This window comes from Bactrocera neohumeralis, chromosome 4 (genome assembly GCF_024586455.1).
Source record: "Bactrocera neohumeralis isolate Rockhampton chromosome 4, APGP_CSIRO_Bneo_wtdbg2-racon-allhic-juicebox.fasta_v2, whole genome shotgun sequence".
Taxonomy (NCBI): domain Eukaryota; kingdom Metazoa; phylum Arthropoda; class Insecta; order Diptera; family Tephritidae; genus Bactrocera; species Bactrocera neohumeralis.
This window is the reverse complement of record NC_065921.1, coordinates 37827106-37852121: the sequence shown is the minus strand read 5'-3', so window position 1 is coordinate 37852121 and position 25016 is coordinate 37827106. Positions and strand designations below refer to the sequence as shown.

General features: G+C 37.3%; 1 protein-coding gene across 6 annotated transcripts in view; it reads left to right on the top strand.

Annotated features, from left to right (window-relative positions):
- LOC126755326 (uncharacterized) overlaps positions 1-25016 on the top strand; it is a 117405-nt gene that overhangs the window by 66730 nt on the left and 25659 nt on the right. For all 6 annotated transcript variants that reach the window (XM_050467818.1, XM_050467812.1, XM_050467814.1 and 3 more), the window contains exon 6: positions 6286-6925. In XM_050467818.1, the coding sequence (XP_050323775.1) occupies positions 6286-6925 (640 nt within the window). The remainder of the gene's footprint in view (positions 1-6285; positions 6926-25016) is intronic.

Below are 25016 nucleotides of genomic sequence, written 5' to 3'. Positions count from 1 at the left end.
TTTAGTAGAGCCGTAGTCATGCAGGATCTATGGCAAGTTATTTCAAAGCTTCCCTAAACTCCGTAGTTCTTCCGGAGTATAGTTCGCTTGGGGGTTTGACTAATATATGTTTTCACTGTAAAGCAAAAAATTTCGGAAGTGAAAAGGTACCTGTACTTCTCACTGTTTTATATTCGTAATATATGTATATACATACTTATTGTCTTAATATTTGGTTGAAATTGTTACTAGGTAAGAAATGGCTTTACGACATGTTGTCATGGCGGAAAAGTTAAACTTCAAGAATTACGTGTACCTGAGTTTTTGAAAGCTGTGTTAGAAAATGATTTGAGCTCTTGGCGGGGACACTATTTGGAGAATATTCGGCAGCTAAATAGTTCGTTTGCTTTTGCATCATTCGAAGCGAAAATTGCGGAGCCTACAGGGCGCGGACCATATTGCTTCCGAATACATGAATCAATATATCATAGGGTAGGTCCATTGCATGCAGATCATCCTTCAGAATCCTCCTACGCCCAGCTGATTATTCTTGACACGGATCAAGCAACTGATATAAGGGCACAACATAATTCAAACTGCGATAGGTATTTGCTGAGAGAAATCCACGAAATGCTTTCAAATATTAACCCCTTGGCAATTGAGTATAAGCACATGGCGCAGGTTGAACGCGAAGAGGAACAGAGGGCCAGAGAAGAAAATCGCAATGCTCGCCGAATTAGCATGCTACTTTTGCTTAGATCGATTATTACGTGATATTCACCAAAATGAAATACCGTTTGGTGGAAAGGTTATTTTATTAGGTGGTGATTTCAGGCAAGTTCTTCCTGTGGTGCCCAATAGCTCACGCGCCGCTATAGTTGGTAATTGTTTGAAACGGTGCTCACTTTGGAAATTTTTTAGGTGTCTCAAACTCTCAACGAATATGCGTTCTAAAGAATCCTTATACAACAATTTTCTTTTGCATGTTGGAGAAGGTCGAGAGCTCTCTCCAGAGTCGAAAATCAATATACCAGAAGAGATAATTTTGCTAAATGAAAATTTAGTGGATTGGGTATTTCAGCCTCAGTCTGGTGTTATTAGTCAAAACCATTTGAAGGATCGGGCAATTTTGTGTCCAAAAAATGATCACTGTACGATAATAAATAGCGAAATAGTAAATATGTTGCCCGGTGAAGAAAGGCTATATTATAGCGTGGATACTGTCGTTTCTGAAGATCCTCAAGAGCATGTCGGATTCCCTACAGAATTTCTAAACTCCCTTAATTTCAGTGGAGTAGCGCCTCATGAGTTAAGGCTTAAGGTTGGAACAGTTGTGATGTTAATCCGCAATCTTAATACATATGAAGGGTTGGTCAATGGGACTCGCTTGATAGTAAAAGCACTACATTGTAATTGTTTGGAGGTCGAAATTTTAACCGGTGAATCACAAGGGAAACAAATTTTATTGCCCCGTATAAATTTACAGCCCAGCGAATCAACACTTCTTTTATTTTAAAGCGTCGCCAATTTCCAATAATTGTAGCATTCGCAATAACAATAAACAAATCTCAAGGGCAGACTCTAGCAAGAGTTGGTGTTTTCCTCAAGGAGGACTGTTTTACGCATGGCCAGCTGTATGTCGCATTGAGTCGAGTACGATCTTCTCAAGATATCAAAGTTAAGACTTACGACCAAAATAAAACCACTACGAATGTAGTTTTCCATGAAGTACTTGAATAAATTGAGTTTTTATAAAAATTTTTTTTTTTTTACTTTTTTCATTTTAAATAACGGAGTCTCCCGATTATCGGGGGTTATTACTAGTAATTATTATAATATCACCTTCATAATTTTTTAATAAAAATTATATTGTTTTACCCTTTTCTCACCTAACCTAAGATATTTTTGCTTTGATCTGAAAACGTTTGCAATTTAATATGATTATTTTATATGATATATGTATTTCAAAAATATATGCATATATTATAGTAGAGAATTCTAATTCAATTGATATCTTCACATAAGCACATATCTCTTCTTTTGAAAACATTGGCTGTCAAAATTATAACAGTGAATTTAGTAGAACTTGCGCCCTCCAACAATTGCAACACACTTTCTTTTTAACTAAATTTTTTATTGAGCTTCCTCCTCTGCTCTTCACAAATTCGCTCTGGTAATTCAATCAGCAATCTAGTAAATTTGCTTTGGTCACACGATTTCCAATAAAAATGGTTTAGAATCACCTAGGTGAGGTGCACTCATTCATATAAAAGTAGTTGTATGTAGCCAAAAGGTGTAAACGTGTACTTCACTTTAATCGCTTCGTTCGCATTTTACTCACTCAATGCAGTTTTTTATTGGCCTCTCAGCGTCAATTTTGTGGAGTTGTGATAGTCGAGTACGCTACCGTTGGCCTCTCCATCCAAGCAGCTATAATTTTTAAAACGCTTTTCTGCTGACAACACAATTTGAATGAGTACAAATTGAATTTTGTGTTTTTTCGTTTTATTGTGCAATTTTTCTCCCATAAAATGGAGTCAACAGGAGATTATTGCATTGAGTTTAAAGCTTACAAGCAATGGAAATTTTAAAATTTATACTTTCACTAAGCTGCCAGATAAAATATAGCGCCGTATTGTCAATATGTGGGCTTACTTACTATATGTATAAGCAATTTTAGTACTGAGGCTCTGGGGAGGGCATAATACTAACAATTTCAGAAATGTTATAACCGTTGTTGACGATGACGCTTCACAACCGATAAATATGAGATGCAATTCAAAAATCAAAGCAGCTCTTAAGTTTCTGTAAAATAAACTATTTATAACTATATTTTTTGGCACGACGATGACTCACAAAACAATTGATGGTGAGCAGCTCCATTCGCCTTTCCGAGCTTTAGATAATATCGAATAGAACAAATTACACCAGCTGTTCAAACGGTGGAACAGTACTAAAGGTTCAACCGGTCGCTAAGTCATCTAACAAATATGAATATCCGTTCCCTTCAACCATTGTTTAAATGAGTTAAGCATCCAGCCACTCTAACCGGAAAAACTGGGACACCTTAATAAAACACAGCTCAATTCAGCACAACTGATGGCACCACAACACAGCACCAACCCACCCATCATAAAGGATGGACAACGGAAAAGACACAATTCGTTCTACATAATTCACACATCAACATTCGTTTCATACTTATATATCCATATATTATACTCATATTCCACACTGGGCCGCGAAAAGCTTTTTTGCTTCGATCGTTGCGCCCCGTCCGCACCGACTTACAGCGATCCAACACCTTGAACATTAAATCGATAAATTATTATTAGTTTAAATAAAGGATAATAATAAATAAATTGTACTCTCCTTAAATACACTGGCTTTTCTTATTTTAAACACTCGCGCGAGTTTAAGTGCATATTGAAGCAGCTAAGTCCAGTGGTTTGTATTCCCCACTAAACTGAGTCTATAAAAGGAGCTTTCCAAAGTAAACACGACTTAAAAAAAAAACAAAAACAAATGGTTTTTTTCGTCAAAATCAATTTATTTTATTCAAAATAGTCTCCTTCTGCTTCAATACAGCTTTTTGCACGGCCCAAAAGCATGTTGAACGAGTGTTTAGCTCGTTGGCCGGTATGGCCGCCAGTATACCGGTGTAAGCCTTATTTCTTGGATTTCGGCTCGTCCGGTACCTCCCATTCAGCACTTTCCTTTAGGGATCATATTGGAAACACAACGTTTCGTCACCAGTCACAATATTGTAAAAGAAGTTTTTGTCCTTTTTAACCTCTTTAATGATGTTCTTCGAATGTTGGATACCGTACAATTTTTGGTCGTCAGTCAATTTGTTCGGAACAAACCGTGCCCACACCTTTCGTAAGCCCAAATGTTCGGTCAAAATGCGATAAATCGATGTTTTGGAGATGTTCAATTCCATTTCCATGAATTTCAATGGTGATTTCAGCTGATTTTTGATGAATTCACGCAAGGTTTTGATAGAATTTCTGGGGATCACGGATTTTGATTGGCCCACATGTTGATCGTCATTTATGTCCTCGCGACCACTTTGAAAACGTTGAAACCGTGCACACTGCTACGGGATAGGCAATTTTCGTCATAAACTTGTTTCATCAATTGAAACGTTTCCGTAAAAGTTTTACCAATTTTAAAACAAAACAAGAAAACGTTAACTTCGGCTGCACTGAAGCTAATATACCATTCACAGGTGCATTTCTTTTAGTAACTATGTGTTCAGTTTGTATGGTAGCTATATGCTATAGTAATCCGATCTGAACAATTTTTTCGGTTTTTTCTTTGTTGCCTTAGAAAATAATCTGTACCAAATTTGGTGAAGATACATCGTCAAATGTGAGAGTTTTCCATACAAGAACTTGATTCCGATCGTTCAGTTTATATGGCAGCTATATGTTATAGTGGTCTGATATCGGCCGTTCCGACAAATGAAAATTCTTCTTGAAGAGAAAATGACGTTTGCAAAATTTCGAAACGATATCTTAAAAACTGAGGGACTAGTTCGTATATATACAGACAGACTGACGGACAGACGGACATGGTTAAATCGACTCAGCTCAACATACTGATCATTTATATATATACTTTATAGGGTATCCGACGCTTCTTTTTGGGTGTTACAAACTTCGTGACAAACTTAATATACCCTGTTCAGGGTATAATTTAATGTTGGCTCTTTGTTCGAAGCTCATTTTCGCACCGATAACACAAACATACTGACACTTAAAACGCAATAACTTCACTTCCAATTTCATTATGAAATGTCATGAAATTCTCACTGGACAATCGATAAAGATAGCAGATTCTAACGCATCAGTCGACATATAGATGTCGCCACCAGGCGGCCCTTGTAAATAAACAATAAGTGGGTTAAAAACGGTGGGCTAGGTCCCGAGACATTGATTTCACCTGAAAACGCTGCTATAAAGCCTTTCTGTATTTAAATTTTTTGTTTCTTCTACATCTGGTTAAAGATTTATAGCACTTTAAGTAGTTTTTAACAAACGGTTAAAGGGGCAGGAGGCGGGGTAATAATCCTTTATGTGAAAGGCAGGCAGGCTTAAAATCCGAGTTCAGCCACTTGCACAAAATTGGTATTGATAACAAAAGATATAATCAGAGCAAAGTTGGTTATTATTAGGATATATATATACACGCCCACTTTTCCAACCGTAGATGTTCTAAGCAGTTCGTTTCACTAAATAAGAGCTTTGTATCCTATTGCGGAGCTTAGTTATGACACTTTATAAATTTCCGATTAATGGAGTTTTTTGGCCGTGGCCGTGTAATTTGAACGCTTTTTGGGTGCCAAGAAACATGTGTACCAAGATATATCAGTTTTTACTCAAGTTATCCCTTAAGCGGACAGACAGACATACGGAAAAAGCAAACAGCCACTCGGATTTCAACTCGTTTCGTCATCCGTCTCATTTAAATATATCTATCTATATCTATCTCGATTAGTTTTAGGTTATACAAAGAACCGTTAGGTGAATAAAAGTTTTATACTCTGTAGCAAGAATGTAAAAGTAGGTATTTCTCCTCACTTTTTTATGGTGATGATTTTATCATAAAAATTGATAAAGTAAGTATCTCAATGATTAGCTTACACTTTGCTCAAGTTCGATTTGAAATAATTTGTTTGACAAGATGGATTGTGATTAACGAGTTTTTTGATTTTCCTTCCTTTCTTCCTTTTAGGACTGCAGGAGTAGTCTCATTCGGCGAAATATGACAAAATAATAATGATTCTTTGTTTAGATTCTTCGTGCGCATTTCTTCCTTATTTTGGCTTCAGAGAATCTACTGTTTTCCACCTAATATTGTAATTTTATTAAAAACTAAGCATTCGTAGCCTTTGTTTTATATAAGCATCACTTGTAATTACTCCTTATGTCCTTTTCATTCGCCTCGAATAATTAATAGCACTCCGAGTGAAATCCTGCTGCAAAAGGCTTTAGAAACGCTTAATACTCAAAGCATCCTATTTCATTAGATTTCAATTTAAATGCATTAAGATTTAATTTCCAATAAGCGACAAATAAATTCAGGCAACCAAACAACGCCGCACAAATACGCCCACTCTTCCGTTGACCCAGCCTCTGCATGCGCTCGAGGGTCAAAAAGCACTTAATGTCTACAATCGTCATGCCACAGCGTCGTCGACGCACAAAAGTTTTCGCAAAACTTTCCCGAGCACTTAACACAAATACGAAAATCCCCGCCATTTACTCAACACTCACTTCTCCTTTCTTTCTCCCACTGCAGGACAACACGGCGGAACTCCGGCAGCAGGATGTGTTTAATCGCGAAAGCAGCGAAGAAGACCAGGATGACGCCTTCCATCGCTGGCTCACGTCCACCGAAATTAATGCCAACAACAATAAGAACAACAGCGGCAGCTTTACTGATTATAACAACAATTCGTTGGAGTTAGAGAGCGCGACATCAGCACGTCGCACAGATTTGTCGGGTCTCGCCGGGACACAAACTATTAACGCAACGACCGCAGCAAAAACAATAAACGACACGAACGCTCCAAGGGGCGCGGACGGTGGCGGTGGCGTCGGCGTCGGCATCGGCAGAAATAATAACAATAGCAAAATTGATAACGTTTACTTTCGCAGTTCCTACAATGATTACAGTAGTGAGTACAATGGCAGCGTGGTGAATATCGATATATTGCTCACCACCGCGGATGAGCAACAACAAGCCCAACAGCAACAGCAACAGCATAAGGCCGATTTGATTACGCAGTCAAGCAGCAATTCACAGCAGGCGGCAAGAGGCGGCGGCACGGCGGCAGCAAGCAGCAATTCCAGCGCAACGGTGGCAATAAATGCAACAACAACGCTACCAATTGCTGGCGTTCAAACGAGCAGTCCGGAGCGACAGTGCAATGTTATGGGTAAGTCTAGTCTCATATAATGTATATAATATATGTATTAGGGTAGTTCGCAAAATGTTAATATATCGCAGCTGTCAAGGAAGAAAAGAGTTGGAATTTAGAAAATCCGACAAAAACATTTTCATCTTACGTTTAGGATTCACCCTAATGTTTCTGTATAAGCTCCTTCGTTCACAAATGCTCAATTGAATTTCAATCTAGTTTCCATGCTCCTGTTCTCATATGTGGCGGCTATCGTAGCCAAGCACGAGTATCGGAGCCATTTGTCAAGTCAGCTGCCGCTGCAATAAATTTATACGCACAAAATAGCACAACTAGTCGGTTGCTGACTCTAAATAAAGCTACGCACATTTATATATTACTTACATTGTCTTAATTTAATTTGCATTGAGGCTCTCGCGAAGCCAAAATGAATAGCGTTATGATTAAATTAAAATGAAAATTTCATAGATAAATTTGCTACTTTATAATTAATTGATATTTGAAAAAACTTATATGAAGAGCAACAGTTTGTGAAAAAGAATGAGTCACTAGTAAAATTCTCTGAAAAAACTGAGCGAGTAATTTTCAAATATAGTTAATTCATGTTGCTGTCACTGGGATAGAATTCGTTGTATAACTAGATATTGATTACTAACGCATCTTAATTAGGACAGCGTAGAAGCCTCTGAAAATGGTTAAAAGTGTAAAAAATTATTATAAAACCAACTTCATCACGAGTCTGTTGATGAAGTAGCTTGATAATATTTCTAGTGAAAAAGCTTACTACACCACTTCTTCAGCGACATCTTCCCATCCACATAACCCTTGTCGTTTTGTGAGCAGAGAAGAAGCAGCCTACAAGTGGCCTTTATGATCCAAGTTTCTCAGGATGCAGTTAAAGAGGGATAGAATTTCAGCGACATCTTCATGTATCCAGCTTGCATAAGTCTTAGAGAACACCTCGCATCCACACACTTACTAGCATCGTCCACAATATTCGGCATCCATGAAAGATTTTTATCAAGGATAAGCCGTAGATATTTCATCTTAACAATAAAACCATTTCAGTTTTGCTTGCGTTGACGGCTGCTGCTTCTTCTATTCGCCTATTAGGGAGTCTTCCTCCAGACGAATACACCACTTTTGCTGAGAATCCCCACCTTTTCCCTATAGCCTCTCTAAATCAATATAAAGCCGCAGATGCCTGTCGGGCTCTCGCTTCAATATTTTGCCTCCCTAGGTATTTCATATTGTCAACAGGTTCAAGAAGTGAACCCCCGAAATATGGCAGAGGCACATTTGGGATCTTATACCTCCTAGTCAATAAAACGATTTCAATTAGACTTGGGTTGACGGCCAACCCGCTTCTATCCGCCCGGTTCGATACCACGTTGAGGTACTCTACATTTTACTCGTAGACGATATTTAGGTATTTTCCTCTTACCATAAGCATAACATCGTCAGCGTAGGCTATCACCCGACAGCCTCGCTCGTCGAGTTCTTTTAGTAGGTCGCTAACAAATTAGAGCCAAAGCAGGGGGAAAAGTATACCGCCTTGTGGGGTTGCCTATTAACCTCACTCGACCGTTCAGTCGCTAACAACGCCATATGTTATATTCTAGAGGACCGATTCCACCTCAAACTTTCGAGGATTTAAGGATTTTGTTGAAAGTCCCCTCGATGTCGAAAAAGGTGCCTACAGGGAAATTCTTGTGCATAAGGGCTTCTTCCAGGCATCTTACTCCATTGTGCCAAGCAGTATCGATGATATAGGCATGCTGGGACTTTAACAATTTACCTCTCGATTTTCTGTTTTTAATATACAGTACAGTTAAAAATTGTCACATTTTGAGTGATGATAATCCACAAGCCATTGTTGAGACGCCGTTATATTATCAAAAACTCAATGTTTGGTAGCTCTATGGGCAGAGGGAATCATTGGTCATAATTAATGATTAGAAAATGTTGATGTGGACGGCCTCTGGGTCAAACAAGACGGTGGTACATGTCATACAGCCAACGAAAAAATCAATTTATGGAAGGAAACTTTTTGGATTGTGGCCTGTCTTCCAAGATCATGCTGCCTTATCGTTATAATAAAGGTAAATTCTTGGTCATAACATTAAATTTTATTGATTTTATTTCTTTATTTATTGTTGTTATAATTTTCTATAATATTAACCATCTATCGTATAAAAGACAGATAAAAAATTAGCCTCAGAGTTAAGTAGGTTAGGTTAAGGGCCACTTCAAGCCATGACTCGGTGGTATGCAGGGCAGGATCCATTGACCTACCCTTACAATAAGCATGTTGCACTCCAGATAAATCACCACTCGGAATGAGTGAGAATGAGAAGTATTTATTGGCACTTGATGTAAAGAATCTCTCAGATTTAAAAAAAAAAGTTGTGAATTCTTTTCATGATTTTCATAGTGACAATAGCATTTTAATTAAATTGTTTTCAGTAGAGTTAAAAATTTTTAATAAAGTTCCAAGGAAATGATGAGTAAAAACCAAGTAAACATCAACATGAAATTGTGTTAAATGCACAGTGTCTTTCAAAGCTTTTGCCTGAAAATACCGAAATCAGAAATTTTCTAAAAACATCAACAACAGCAGCAACAATTTATTGCAGAACAACGTAAACACTTGCCTTTGGTGAGACCACGGTGGAAATACTTTATTCAGCGGTCTCATTTTGTGGTCTTACACGTGATACCGAGAAAATTTAATGAAACTTATACTTACATACCTAAATACATACTCCTGCTTATTGGGTTGTGGAATAAATGTAAGAATGTATGTCCGTACGTATATTTAGTTTGAGCTTAAAAGAGTGGAGCAGGCAGTAAATGAGCTTTTGGCGCTGAAAAGGTGGGAACAAGCGAAACACACTTTAAAAGCAAACAACAGCGACCTTGAACTGCGAGCAGTGCCAAATTAATGTTAGCCGCAATTCAATAGCGCTCGCCGGTACTTGGCATGCTTATGCTTCTTCGTGGTAGTAACTTAAGCTCACTCCTTTTAAGTGCTCGGAACATTTGGGGCGTCCACTTGAATTTCACAGCACTAACTACTAAACGCTTCAGGAGTGAGATTTAAAAACCAAAAGCATTCTGAAAGAGCAGGTTTTCTGTTGCGGCAGCTTATTAAATTGCCTCAAATAATTTGAGCGAAATAAAACTAATTTTTATTTGATTGTATTTATTGCTTTCGTGCGTTAACTCATGGTCGCACTTCGTTCTAATTTTATTAAATTACTTATAATCAGTTAAAATTTGCTCTCTCTGCTTTACCATGAGAAAAATGATGGCGGTAAAATATGGGCTTAAAACCACTTTCAATTTCAATGAATTCAGAAGTATTTAAATTATATCAAAAGCATTTGTAATGCTGCTGAAATATCATTATTATATATTTGATAAATTATTTTCAGTCATCCTTAACCTTTTACTGCATCTCCCAGCATCTCGGATGATACCATTTTGAAGCTAATGCTCTTTACCACATTAAAAATATATATTTTTATCGATGTCATGTAATAGTTTACACTGGAAAGAACTTGTATGGACGGAACTGAGTCAAGGAAAATATTATCCATCTAGTAAGTTAGTTCAGGGTTAAATCCAGGCAGATACGATATTAATTTATGTCCAGGCTAACATTTATGGATGGTTGATTGCTCTTGTGGGAATAATTTGAACAATGTCTGCTATGTAGTTAAGTGGTATATTTACGATGTTATGAAGTTCCTACTTGTTCTATTGGCAGTCGGTTTAGCATCAATGTAGACAGAGGAGATTTCTATGGAAATTGTCTGAAGAATAACTAACAAAAAGTGTATATATCTTGCCATATGTGTAGTTTTCAGAAGATCCTTGCTGCTTCTAATCGATGTTTGAAATATAGTTGTTAATGGAAAGTTTTTGTACTTGTATACGTAAGAATTATGTCTATTTGAATTTTTCTCTTTATGAGAGTCATAATATTTCTGTGATTTTGGAATGTATTGGGTAGCTAATACTGTGAAGGACTTTTGATTGATGAAGTGCTATAGGAATTATTCTCAACCATGAGAATTCTATTTACTTTGAAACAAGAACTCAACACTTCTCCTCTACTGTGGAAAGAGAGCTGCCGAGTAATATTAATTTCTTCTGTTGCCTAGTTTTTTATCACATAACATTCTTAATTTAGAAATTGGGGAAACATTTTCTCATTTTAGTTGACCGCGGCTGCGTTCATGAAAGCTTAAACGTTTAAATTTTTGGAAAAGTTTCTTGAAACTTCGGAAATAATTTCCACGGGCAGCAATTTGTTTTTAACTTGCGACAAATTATCAAAGAGGGTCGAAATATCTTTCGTTTTTTCTTTGACGCGCACCACGTCCAGTTCGGCCAATCATGGCCATAACTGTGTGTGGCATGTGTTTACGTCTTGTTTTTCTAAATAAAGAAATTAGTTCTTGATTTTGAAAAATACGATTAACAGCATCGAAATGTTGCTGAATCAAATTTCGTTGTAACGTTGCGTCCAATATCGAAAAAATACGGATCGGTGAAAATTTTTTTTTTCGAGATCAATGATAGCTTAAGAAAAGTGAATCACGATTGGTTCCAAAATCACGCGTACAATTACATTTTCTAAAAGCAGCGTCGCGATCGGAAGGACGCCTTAGAAACACGATGCAGCGTTGCGTTAACGCCGTTCGAAACAATGCCTTCCGGAATGATCATGAAATGTATTATTACCGGCGATGAGTCTTGGATCTATGTTTACGACCCGGAAACAGACGATAAATCGGTCGAATAAAGTACATCAAAAATCAAGGTTGTGTTGGCAGTTTTCTTTGATTAACGAGGTGTAATGCATTTCGAATCCCTTCCGACCTGCCAAACTGCCAACAAAGGAATACTAGTTGAGTGCTTGGCCTCCATGATAATCCACTGTCGCATACTGCTTTGATTCTTAGTGAGTTTTTCGCAAATTTTCAACCAATATCGACCGCAACCACCGTATTCGTCTCATTTAGCCCCGTGTGAGTCGAACTATTCAGCAAACTCAAACGACCGCACCGGGGAAACCGTTTTGAGTCAATCACTAATTTCAGGATTGGAAAACAAGTTGGTATAAGTTTATTGAGGCTAAAAAAGATTACTTTGAAGGGCCTATATAGATTTGGAAGAATAAATTATGAATAAAGTCACTATTTCTTGCTCAGAGTTGTATTTAGTTTTTAACTGCAAAATAGGCTAGGTCTGAGAAGAGAAAAGTTTAGCTGGGTCAGCGAGCGTGATGTAAGGGGAAGCAATTCGAATCCAACAGAGTTCTGACACTAAGAAACGGTGAAATGCGAGCTGACGTAGTACTCAAATAGTCATGACGAACAAATTCTTTTGATTTTTTTAGATTTCTTAATATCAAACCTCCTAAGGAGTTACCGTTTTCTGTACTCCAATCTCCAGTACCGAATTCAAGGTGTTATATACAGTAGGAAGGCGAAAAAAATCCAATTTTCCATCATTTTTCTGAGAAAACTTTTAAATTTATTGTTCCAAAAATTTGTACACAAATCATTGTATCTTTTAACTGTATTTTAAGAGTTAGTATTAGTAAAATTATTTATTTGGAAAGGAAGTACAGCTGTACAGCGGGAGCTTCTCTAAAAAAAAAGTTTTTTACCAAACTTCAACCCTAAATCTCCTATTAAAAATTGAGTGTTTTATTAACACACTAAATTCTTTATTATACAGATTTTTTTCAAATAACTGAACCTTGTCCCTCATTACTGTGAAACTTTATATTTCTGGGTTTTCTAACTAACTAGAAAATGTAACAATTCATTCATATTCTCTTCTTCTCATAGATATATAATCGGTTCGGAATTTATTGTCGATCAAAAAATAAAAAAGGGCCTCACCTTAAGGTTTGTCTCTGCCAAAGAATATTTAAGAAGGTTAAGAATTATTACTAAATATCGCAGGATAAGGATAATGTGATAGAAATCGCGAACAAACGTATTAAAGTCAAAACCGTTAAGTTAAAGTTTTATAATCTAAACAAGCCATGTTTCAAGACGTTTCGTCAGTTTTCGTATTTGTAAAATCACAATGGGACCACCCAATTAAGGCAATATCTGTCATAAAGGCAGTATGAAGAACTGCTATGCTGTATGAAAACATGTATTGTATGTACAAAAGTTTTTTCTGCAATGCGGTCAGCTACCAATTCAATGGTACAGCTCTTTTGAAACCCAGAAAACCGTGGCCATTTTCCGACTGTTACTTGTTCCCTGGTCTTTTAGTAGATCCATCTTTCGTCGACGGTCACTAAATGACGCAGAAGCATTTTCGATTTACGCTTAAACAAGGTCAAACACTGTTGTGATGTGGCTTACCGAATACACTGATTTGTCCGGAGAGGGCACACATCTACTTCAGTTAGGCACACGCTGTTTTTTGAGATACCTACTGTTTCAGCTTCATTCGACGGTCTGCCAATACGAGATTGTGGGCTTTTGTAACGCGCTTTCAGAGCACCTGGCTGTGACTTTATCACCGAGCGATGTTGCTTTTTTTCATTTTTTAAATCATTGGGCATAACCTCTTCCTCACGCAGTCGAAACATATCTATGGGTCCGATTCAACTGAAATTCGGATAGTATAGAGCATGATAATTTAGATAGTAGTTTTCCGTGCTATAATGTGGTTAAGAGGCGAGTTAGTACCTATCGAACAGCTCTTGTGTAACAAAGTAAAAAAAGTATACAAACGTTATTTTAGAAAGTAATACAAGTAATTACGAACATATCAAAATTAACACATAATACATTTCCTGCGAAAATGTTATATTCTACAAGATGCTTAACGTCTTAAAAAGTTGGTATTGATTAGCTTTTACAGTTACTATGGTTGCTTTGACGCAACTTCCACATATGGGATCATATGTAGTTACATACATACACTTGCACTCGCATATTTAATATGTTAGCAGTTGTTGTTGTACAGTGCTGTTGTTGCTAATACTGCTGCTATTTCAGGTTACACCTTGAGGGCAAATAAAATTTAATGCGAAAACTTCCGAACGCATTAAACTTGTGTAATTTCTTTCAACTTCTCTAATAACATTTAATTTTTCCATATTGGATTGCGTGCTGCGGTGCAGTGAAGCTGCGGCGTGACGTAAGGCCGCTCTATATATGTATATACAAATATGCATATGTATGAGAGTATGTGTGCTTGAGCTCGTCGCGATGTAAAATTTAGCTGGCTTAAAAGTTCAACCCACACTCTCAACGCTGGCCGACATACGCTGTAAGAAGGTTCGCTCACTCGCTTCGACCTAACGGAACTTAGGCAAAATAAATAGGCTCTTCGCGCAAAACTTTTGTCATTAACGTGCGCATTTAATTATTAAAATCGCGCTACAAAGAATAAAACAAAAAATGAGAAAGGAAGAAAATAAAATTTCCCTACCTTTGAGAGGTACCAGAGGTGAGGGCGAAGTGTAAGTGCTCGGCTGTGAGTGATTAATTTGCTTGAGGCATTTGTTGTTGTTTTTAGTATAATGCAGCAACATATGTGTTAACTTAAGATGTAAGCTTCAACTTAAGTTCGGCTGTAAGCTTTATGTATGGTTTTATTTCAATTATTTTTGAGCCAGAGAAACAACAAGTGTGCGGTTTGCTATACAAAACAACAACAATTTGTGCAGTGAACAGCAAACAACTTCTCACAGTATCAATTCTAGAACACATACACCCATACTAAGATACTCATACGTGAGTCCGTGTTTTTGCATTAATTTGTCTGCTGTTTTAGACATGCTTGTCCTCAGGTTTTGCCACACCCCGCAGCCGCACGAAGTTAGTTCGGTCAGAACAATGCGGCGTTGCAGTTCTTGCATTACTTAGCAAACTTCATTGATACGTGTGTGTTTGTCATTCGCACCAGCAACATATGCAGATATTAATGTGCGTGTGAGCTCGGCCGATGTTATTTGCTATCTAAATTTACAACTTTGCCAAACTCGGCAAACACGTAGCGACTTGGTGAAATATGTTTTCGAACTTCGTTTGCGTTATAAATCCAAATGTTTGGGAAAGTTTGTTTTTTTCGCTTGTAGCAAGAAACAGCTGTCGGTATTTTCTAATTACTATGTGTGTAGCATAGAACTTAATATTTTAATTAGAATGAAGTTTGGCTTTTTCCATTACGAATCACCAATAAATATTATAAAGTTCCAAGGTAAAAATATTACGGTTCATTTAGCGCTTTATAAAATATAAATTCAATGTTGAACATTTGTCATTTAATTAAAAACTTTATTTATTTTATTTGCCCCTTCCTGTTTCTTCTTCTTAATCTTCTTCTTCTTCGAACTTAACAATGACGTTATTTGAAAAATGTACTATTTTTCACTTCTTCTCATGGAAACGTTTCGTACTGTGGTCAAACTATATATATGTATGTATGTATGTATTTCCTCCGGATTGAAATCTCCCGCAACAGAGTATAGTTTTGTTCACCTAACGGTTTTACGTATCATCCACATCTAACCGAGACAGATATAGGGTTATATACATATATTACATATAAATGATCAGGCAGACGAAGAAAGTTAAAATCCGGTTGACTGTCTTTCTGTCCATCCGTACAAGCTATCACTTGAGTAAAAATTGAGATGTCTCGATATGGTATGGGGATTCCTTAGTATAAAAAAATTCGAGTTAGTAGATGGGCGTAATCGGACCACTGCCACGCCCACCAACCGCAAAAACCAAAATCATATAAAGTGTCATAACTAAGAACTAAATTAAGATATAAAACTGAACTATGTATATTTCGGCACACACGAACGTAGTAGCCAGGGGCACTTGTGAGTAAAAATTTTTGAAAAAGTGGACGTGGTTTAATTTAACTGCAATAACCAAATTCGCTTGGCTCACACGAGTATATTATAAGAATTTCTACCGACACTCAGTGGACGGTCCTGCATGGAATCAGCGGCCAAAAATACTTCCACTGCCTATATAAAAGTGGAACTTTTGCCAAAGCTTTTTAAAATATCTCTCTCCCGTTTCCCACTGTGCCACCCCCCGATCGTAACGAATTTTAATTAATTATATTAATAATTAACGAAAATTAAAGGAAAAAGGAATTATTCGAATATTATTCAACTAAATCAAAATCATTGATTTACTTTTGAATGATAGTTTTCTTTGACCAGTGATGAAAGGATCTAAGCTAAAAAGCAATCGGATTAGCAAGTCCTGATTTGTAGAGATCCGTTAGTTCTTTCGTGTATGATGGAGTCGATACATCTTAACGTCCTTATTGCTTGACTCAGCAGATTCTTATGAGAGCTCTCCAATTGAAACTGGTGCATATTGAACAACATTGGGAGCGCTGTTATGACTGACGAAAGAAGGTAATACCAGGAATAATTTGAATTTAATTCCTAGTGCATTGAGGGTTTATTAAACTAATTCCTTTTGAAATTGAATTCGAACAGGACGGCAATAGTGGGTGGATGAAGGTCTGCAGTTTTTCCAAATTTGTTTGTGCTCTTCATCATTTTGCGATTTTATTACCACTTATACAGGGACATATGTCGTGGCAAATAAATTATTGTCTTCCGAATTTTTATTTTTTATATGTATGATGAAAAAAAGAAAACAAAAAAAAAACAATAAAATATTCACGAATATATGTACATACAGGTAAATACTAAAAAATTATAAAAAATAACACACAAAACATCGCATGCCTGGTAGAATATCATGAATAACAAAGAAAGATGCAAAAATTTGCAGCTGAAATCAAAAGCATAGACTTAGAAAACATTAACTAATATAAAACAAACTTGATTCATTTCAAGGCGACAGGGATCACAACTTTTTGTATGCCTTAAATCGATGTATAAGGAAAAACAAACCACTCAAAAGGGTACTTATAAAACAATTGTTTTAAAATAATAAAACAACATATTATTATATAAAACTACTTTGTTATATAACATAAACCTTTATTATTAATACACATTTCGACTCATGGGGATTAAACACGATTCTATAATGAAATTTAATTTATTATAAGAGCTAATTTGTAAGCTATTTTCACTGCACAGTCCATGTGTTTCTATTGTCTCACTTCTCTTGCCTTTCGTAGCCCTTACGATTGGGATAGAGCAAAAATGTATTTACCGTTAGTTTTATTGGTGTTTTAAGAAATAGCCTTGATACAAACAGTGGTAAATTTCAAACTTTTATTTTTTTATTTTTGGCCTATGAAATCGACCAGTGTGAAAATGGATGAAATCGAGATATAACCCCGCTCACTCCCCGTATAACGGTACTGTTCTAAACTACTAAAAGCGCAACAAATCAATAACTAAATACGACAGAGACATTAAATGTTTCACATTAAATTACCGCCGCGATTTCATACTCAAAGATCCATGACTCGTAACCTGTGATTACGTCACTTTCACACATGTTCAAACTTTCTTGGCACACTTCCACTCGCCGCAATTTCTGGTCGTCAGTGAGCACTTTTAGGACCATCTTCGCACACACCTTGCGCATGATCAAGTGCTCCGTCACAATGTCATGAACCAGAGATTTTGATAAATTGAACATCTGGGCTAATTAAACAAATATTTAGTCGACGGTCTGAGTTCAAAACTTTGCGCACACGAGTCACATTGTCGGTGTTTGTTGAAGTCGCAGGTCTCCCAGCACGGTCTTCACCAGCGACCTCTTCCCGGCTCTCCAAAAAGGCCTAGTGCCGCCGAAACACACCACTTCTTTTTAAAGCAACATTTGAGCCTTCTTGATCATATCAAAGTTCTCTGCCGCAGATTTACCGAGTTTCGCACAGAATTTAATCGCATACCTCTGCTCTAACTAAAGCTGCATTTTCGGCTGGCACCACAGAAACACTTCGCGCGAAAATGTTTGTCCTGACTCACCTGTAAGTAATTTAAAGATTTTCGAATTTCTAGATGACCTTATGCTTCATATATCCCCCAATATTCGAGTTATCTCAATAAAAATAAGGAGAGTGTTTTACTCATAAAATTGTATCTTTGTGCTTAAAATAGATACAATTGGGCGAAAACTTGACCTACCCTCCCATATAACTAATATCAGTATTTTCGAACATCTGTATGATTTCACTCCATGTGATTAGTGAATGTATGTAAGGTACCTTATTAAAGCCCAGAAAGCATTTTCTTATTTTGCGGCATGATAATAGTTAATAGATAAAATCGTGTTGATACTAGCTCCCACTCCCAAATGCTGCATATAATTTCGTTTTTCTAACAAATTTTAAGCCGACTATGTCGGTTAGTATATGGAACGAGTTGTATATAGTACATTCATATGTATATAAGACTCTTGATTTCCGGTCCTCTGGTTAACATTATACACCTTAAGGTATTTCCCTGGCTTTGATTCCTGCAAGTTGCAAGAGTAGAATATATTCGGTTGCTCCCGAACTTAGCCTTCCTTACTTCAACCTTATTGAGTTTGTCCTTAACTTTGATACATAGGGTAATATTTAGAGTTTTTCGGCTGGAAAATTATTGAAACCGCAGCGAGTTTGATTCCAGTGGGGCTGTCTGGATCTTCCTTTCCTTTACTAATACTTTACTTTCCTTTACTAATTTAAACGATCTTTGAAGAAGATGTAAAACAATTTTAGGATTTTTGGGCGGTTTTCGGCTATTACATTTAGTACCTCTGCTGTTATGTCTAGGTGAATTGTTTGGTTTAAATTTTCTTGCCGTCAGGTACAGGTTGTTAAAGGGCAGCATTTCGATGAAGGTTTTGCCGGTCTTGTTTCCTCAACTCTTATTTCAAGTGCTAAAAATAAAACATAAGTAATGTTGTCCATTTTAAGTGCATTCAATTGGGGGGTTGTCATGCCATGCCATCTACCCTACCCTAGATCAACGCTATTATACTTACGTTTCGAATTACTTGCCATCTTTTTACAGCTTTTGCCCTCTTTAGTTTTTTCTTCGTACCGTAAAAATAATCTATTTCTGTTGCTACATTACTTCTGCATCTGTTTCTTATTTTAAATGAAAGGACGCTCTTCTTGGGCGCGTAATGATATTCTTCCACCAATAAAAAACGCATTCTTGTATCCTGCTTTTGGTCTGGGCATTCTTTAATTGAGTGCTGATTAGGCGTATTGACTTCCTTACGTTTTCCCTTACGCCTCTGTCCAGTTCTCCAGGTCTCCAACGCATCAAATATATTTTCTAGAAGTGGAAAGAATAGAAAACCCTTTAATTTAATTAAAAACATAATTGTATAAACTTTTCTACTTCTAGTAGTTTTTGGTTCAGTGATTTCGAAATTCAAATTTTCGGTTTGGTATTAAACTCAAGACCACACAAGTAGTATGTAGTAGTTATTCATTACATATGGATGAAAGTGTAGGTATTGAAATATTTCCATGGAAAAACTTTAAATTTTTCATTTCCCTATTATGCTCACAATTAACTTCCTAATTAATTAAAATCCCAAGTATTTTAGAAAAGGGGAAATGTTGAAAAGCGCTTGCATATGTGAAAGAGAGTGGATTACCCTTAATTCCACATATATACAGACGCATCTTACATCACCATTTATTAGTGCAGTAGCTTTTCAATCTACCTGAAAACCATCATACATATTATATTATATATTAAACCGTTATATATTTATATAACTGTATGCAAGTGCCTGAGTACAAATTAGCTCAATGGTCGCCTGCTCCAGTTAAGGCAGAACGCACAAATAACAAGTTGCCGAGCTGGATTACACGCTTTGTTGCACACATAAATTACGAAGGCGCTTAACAGTACCTGCCCTCACACATTTACATTTTTTTAATATACTAGCAAGTGCAAAAATCAAGTAAGATAATACGCTTATGTGCACATCCCTGTAATGAGTGCTGAAACAAAATTGTAGTTGCATGCCTCCTGCCGCAGGCATTCGGGGGCAAGGCAGAGCGGGAAGAAACGACATGTGACATTTGCAAAAATCGTTATAAATATGGATGAATAACCGAACTACATATGTATAAGGAAGGGCAAAAATCCTTTCCCACATATAACGAACGTTCAAATCTAAAGTCTCAATCTGAGCATGCAAGAAATGCAAAAACTGACTCTGTGATTATGCTTTTGTGTGAACCTAAGCCGCTTCCATGCCTGTTTCAGTGCATATGTGTGTGTATTTGTTCTCAGCTTGCCTCACCCGAATACAATTCAAAAGGGGGTCAGCTTAGTGCATATGCATGTAAGCATACATATAGGCGCTTTCGTGCGAACTCATCAAGTGCGCTTTGGTTTGATTGTTGTCATCTTGAAAGTTCCACATTTGCCATACACTAAGCGATTGCAGCAGCTTCACTCAATCACAAGTACACATATGAGCGAGTTTTTAAGGCTTAGTAATGTTTTGCGCCTAAATGTATGCTTCACTTTTAATATGTAAGTGGGAAAGTGACTGAAACCTCAGCACCAAGCGAGGCACAGCAAATGCACAGTCTTTTATGTGAATCAATATATAAGCATACATATGTGTATATACACAAATATTTATAAATATGTATTTATAGGCGTATCTGTGGCACTTGTTAGCGTCGACACTATTTATTTGCCAGCTCGTTGGCACACTGTGCGCAAGATTCCCAATTCTCAATTGGGACACTAAGCGTGCAAGGCATTTAGTCACACATACTAACACCCACATCCATATACTTTTATGCTTATGTGTGGGTAGATGTGGGCCAAAATGCTTTGCTGCTTGTAAATTCCCGCGGCGTAAGTTGGTGCTTTGGTTGCTGTCGCACCCATGGGAGGGCTGTCAGTGATACCGTTATACACGTAGCTGGCGCATAATTGAAATTATGCAAAACGACAATGGTCATTACTTAACTGCCGCTCATGTTCTTCTCTAACGATTTCATTTGCTGTTGGCATGAAATCTACATGAAGTGCGTTTAATTATTAAAATAGTGGTGTGTGTGTATGTTTGCCAACACCTCATGTAAAACAGGTGTATGCAAATATATAGATATGTTCGTATACACACACATACTCCTAAAGAACATACAGTAGGAAAAACTCGCTCTTAAACGGATCCATTACATGCCATCTTTTCAAGAACCAGACAATAAGACTAAGACTAAAGCTGCCCAGCTTAAGAGGATTGGCCATTAAAGCAAAAAAAGGACTAACTTCTTAACTTATTCTGGGAGTAAAGTTGAGGTTTGGTTTGAGAAGCCATAAAGCAGAACTCGTGTGTTCGATCCTATAAGTCGTCAAATCGCCTTGAGGCGATATAAATCTGTTTTGGCGTTTAATTTGTATTATAAATAAAGAAGGTTGTGTTTAGATCGCCTTCCTCAACATAGCTTCTGCAGTTCAAATTAGGCAATGGAACATCTGTAACTAAGGAGAGGCTAGCCTTGGGCCTTTGGTCCAATAAAAAAAGTGCGAGGATATCGGCGCACCAACCAGTTCCCACTCTACTGTTGGCGATGCGTTCTTCAGTTAGGACGCCTTTTCTTGCCAACTCGTCAGCTTGGCAGTTACGAGCGATACCGCTATGGTCTGGCATCCGTAGTTGGCCTATCACATAGTGACTCGATGCCACTAATTGCAAAGATAGACATTTCGTATACCCTGACATATCTGCAGAAAGAGTTGCTTTCCATCTGTGGCAGTTCTGCCTTCGAGATTTTTTAGATCCTAGTAAACAAAGCCAACCGAACAATTATTTACAACGCAGAGATATCCTTGCGTCAACTCGTATACAGAACTCAAGAATTTCGCGGTGGCTATGAGTGCTACAACGCGTGTCCAGGCAATTAATTAGCCCCCCGAACGTTTACAGTATGAAAGAGGACAGACTGATGGCCTTGCAGTCCTTAGCCGTTACGTGGGCGCCCATACTAATCTTTGGAATATACGTAACTATGACCATTCTCCAGGCTTCCGAAATATATCGCAGTTTTACGCAGTTTGCCATCCGACCTCTTGGACTTAGTCATCCATGTCATATGCCAGAAGTTCGGCGAACCCTGCACAACCTTCTTTCAGTACTCTGACTGGTACCTCTTAATGGAATGTGACATGTCAATTGAAAAGTCCGTTCTGACGCTATTAGAACAAAGGCGATATGATTTTTAGTTAGTCCTAACCTTATACATTTGACAGTTTGTGAATTATGTATATCATTTTGAATGTAGTAAATTTTCTTAGTGTGAAAAAATGGAATAAAAAGAATTTCGCTTGTTGATAAAATATTGCTCTTTGAAGGGAAAAAATACAGTTGAAGCGAAAACAGGAAAAAACATTAAGGATTGTATGCTAAGTTTAGACGTGGTGAAATGAGCACCGAAAACAGTGAACGCAGAAATTCCCCAAAGAGTTTATTACCAACGAAAACATCGAAAAAGTCCACAAAATTATTTTGGATGACCGTACTCGAGTCAACTGAATTCATGAATATGTGGGTACAAGAAAGCTCTGTGTGGATGACGCGCGAGCTCACTTTAACCAACAACTACGACGAGTTTATGATCCTGATTAGTGTTTGGAGATGTGCAGGTGTAATAAACCTGAGTTTTTGCGTCGATATGTAACAACATATGTAACACGGCTCCTTCATTTCACTACGAAGTTCAGTCGATTGCCATTGGAGTGAACTGCACTTGACGACCCGCTTCAAAACTTAAAGACCTCAACAGTCGGGTGGTAAAGTTAGTGCGTCTGTATATTGGGAAGTGCATACTGCACCGCATTCTCCTGATTTACCTTCGTGTAACTTCTGGCTATTGCGAAAACACCGTTTTGAAGAAGTTCGAAGAAGGCTCTGATGGCCATCACGGCGGAGGATTTTCCAAGTGCTATGATGACTGACATAAGTGTATTGCATCGGGAAGGGACTTTGAAGGAGATGAAATAGACAAGATTCACCTTTTGATCAGTAGACTACAGTCAAAATTTAGAGCATCAAGTAGATGGTCAGTTAGTATGTTAATACTGGCTCTTCTAATGGTAGCGATAAACCAAAGAATTTTGGAGAATTATCCGACTGGAAGAAGAGAAGAATAAGCTCTTCGGTCGAATTTTTAAACACATACATTTGATCTCATTTGGGATAATCATGAAAACATGAATAATGACAAAGTTTGAATACTGAACTTGAAGAAATCTTGCATTGTTAAATCATTTTATGGAGACCAGTGCAAACTCAATTGTCGGAACAACGAACTGAGAACCCAAATGATAAATATGAAATTGCCATTGAATGCATTTCGGAAGTTTTTTTAAATAGATGACATTTCATTGGACTTGATGCTTTTAGAGTTATCCTACAGAAAGCTCCATTTTCCTTGTTTATTTGAAGGCTACAAATCCGTTTGTTCATGCACATTCATTAAGGCTTCATTAATTAAACACCTTCCTGCCAGGAAATTGCGCCACAAAAACGCAGCCTCCCCGCGCCCCCCGCCATAAAACACAAACATCATAAGCGCTCAGCCCGTGAAAGGTGTGAACTTGTTGACGCAGCTGTACACGCGCTCTGCATGGTGACCCCGGGCGTATGAGCAACTAAACCAGTGCGACTGTTGTTGCTGCTGCTAAAAGCGCGGCGCAGAGCGAAATTAAAATCAACAAAATAAATTAGAAACAACACGCACTTTTGTACAACAACAAATGCAAATACACACTTGCACCTTTGTATGTGTGTCGTGTGTAGATGTGTTGATGTGCTACGCGCTAAACAAATAAAAATTAAACAAAGCGACTGCCACTCACACACACACACACAGGGGCGCAGTGGGACCGCCCTAAACCAAAATGGCGCACGGCAAACGACAAATAAATTGTTGAATAAACAAAAAGTAATGCCTCGGTGATTGCGTAATGTCATGGGGTTTGCAGGTACACACACACACATACATCCGTAGACATCCGCTGCAAATGCTTATTTATTTACACACCGACGCAAGTGTTAATGTCTGTTGCATAGAGCCGGGAAGCGCATGGAAAATGAGGAAGAAAAATCTGTTGTATGCTAAACATTTCGACGCGTGTGTTTTGCCTGTTCGGTGTCAATGTGTTGACAGCTTCATACACACACTTGTCGCTGGTGAATTTGGCACGCCAACACTTGGAATTATGAATGTTGATTTGAACGGTGTGCAAACAAGGCCGCCTGTTAACATTTATTTGTGTTAACATGCCTGTATTCATATGTATATGCTTGTTTATGTGGACATCTAATCACAGGTATATGTCACTGCCCCGACACTTAACGGAACACATTTAGCCTGGTTAATCTGTGGCTAAATCCATCATGCGACAGCTGCTACTTTATTTTGCTTTAATGTAGGAAAATTTTTGTTTATGCGCACATGAGTATATACTCGTACTACCTTGTGAGGAATACAAGTATATCGAAAACAAAATCTTTTGCCAAAATTATCAAATAAAATAGAAGTTTTTCTTTTGAAGTTTTTATTAAGCGTAATATTTGCAAATTATTTAAAAAAATCAATGATAAAGTTCACGAATTATTTTTTTTTTATAGAAAGTCCTTAAGTTTCCGTCGAATAACAATCTTAGTCTGCCCTTCCAAATTTTACATATATAGCTACATTTAACTTTGGCTACTCTGAAGCTATCACACCCTTCGCAGGCGCAATTCTTTTAGTATTATAAATTTTATATAGTAATAGTACCATATATGTACAAGGTCTGTCGCAAAAGAGACAGGACTGTTAAAAAAAAAACAAAAAAAAAATTAATATTTTTCAAAAGTTATATTTTTTGTTCAAAGTACATAGTTTCCTTGTGCTTCGATTCAGCGTTTAGCCCGGTCAATTAGCATTTCAAATGAGTGTTTAAGGTCATTTTTCGGAATGCTCTTGAGAATATCGGTCGTCGCCTTTTGGATAGCTGAAATGTCCTGAAACCAGTGTCCTTTCATGGGCAAATGAAGTTTTCCAAATAGGTAAAAATCACAGGTTGCCAGATCAGGTGAGTAGGGTGAGTGATTAATGGTTAATATGGAGTTCTTTGTCAAAAAAT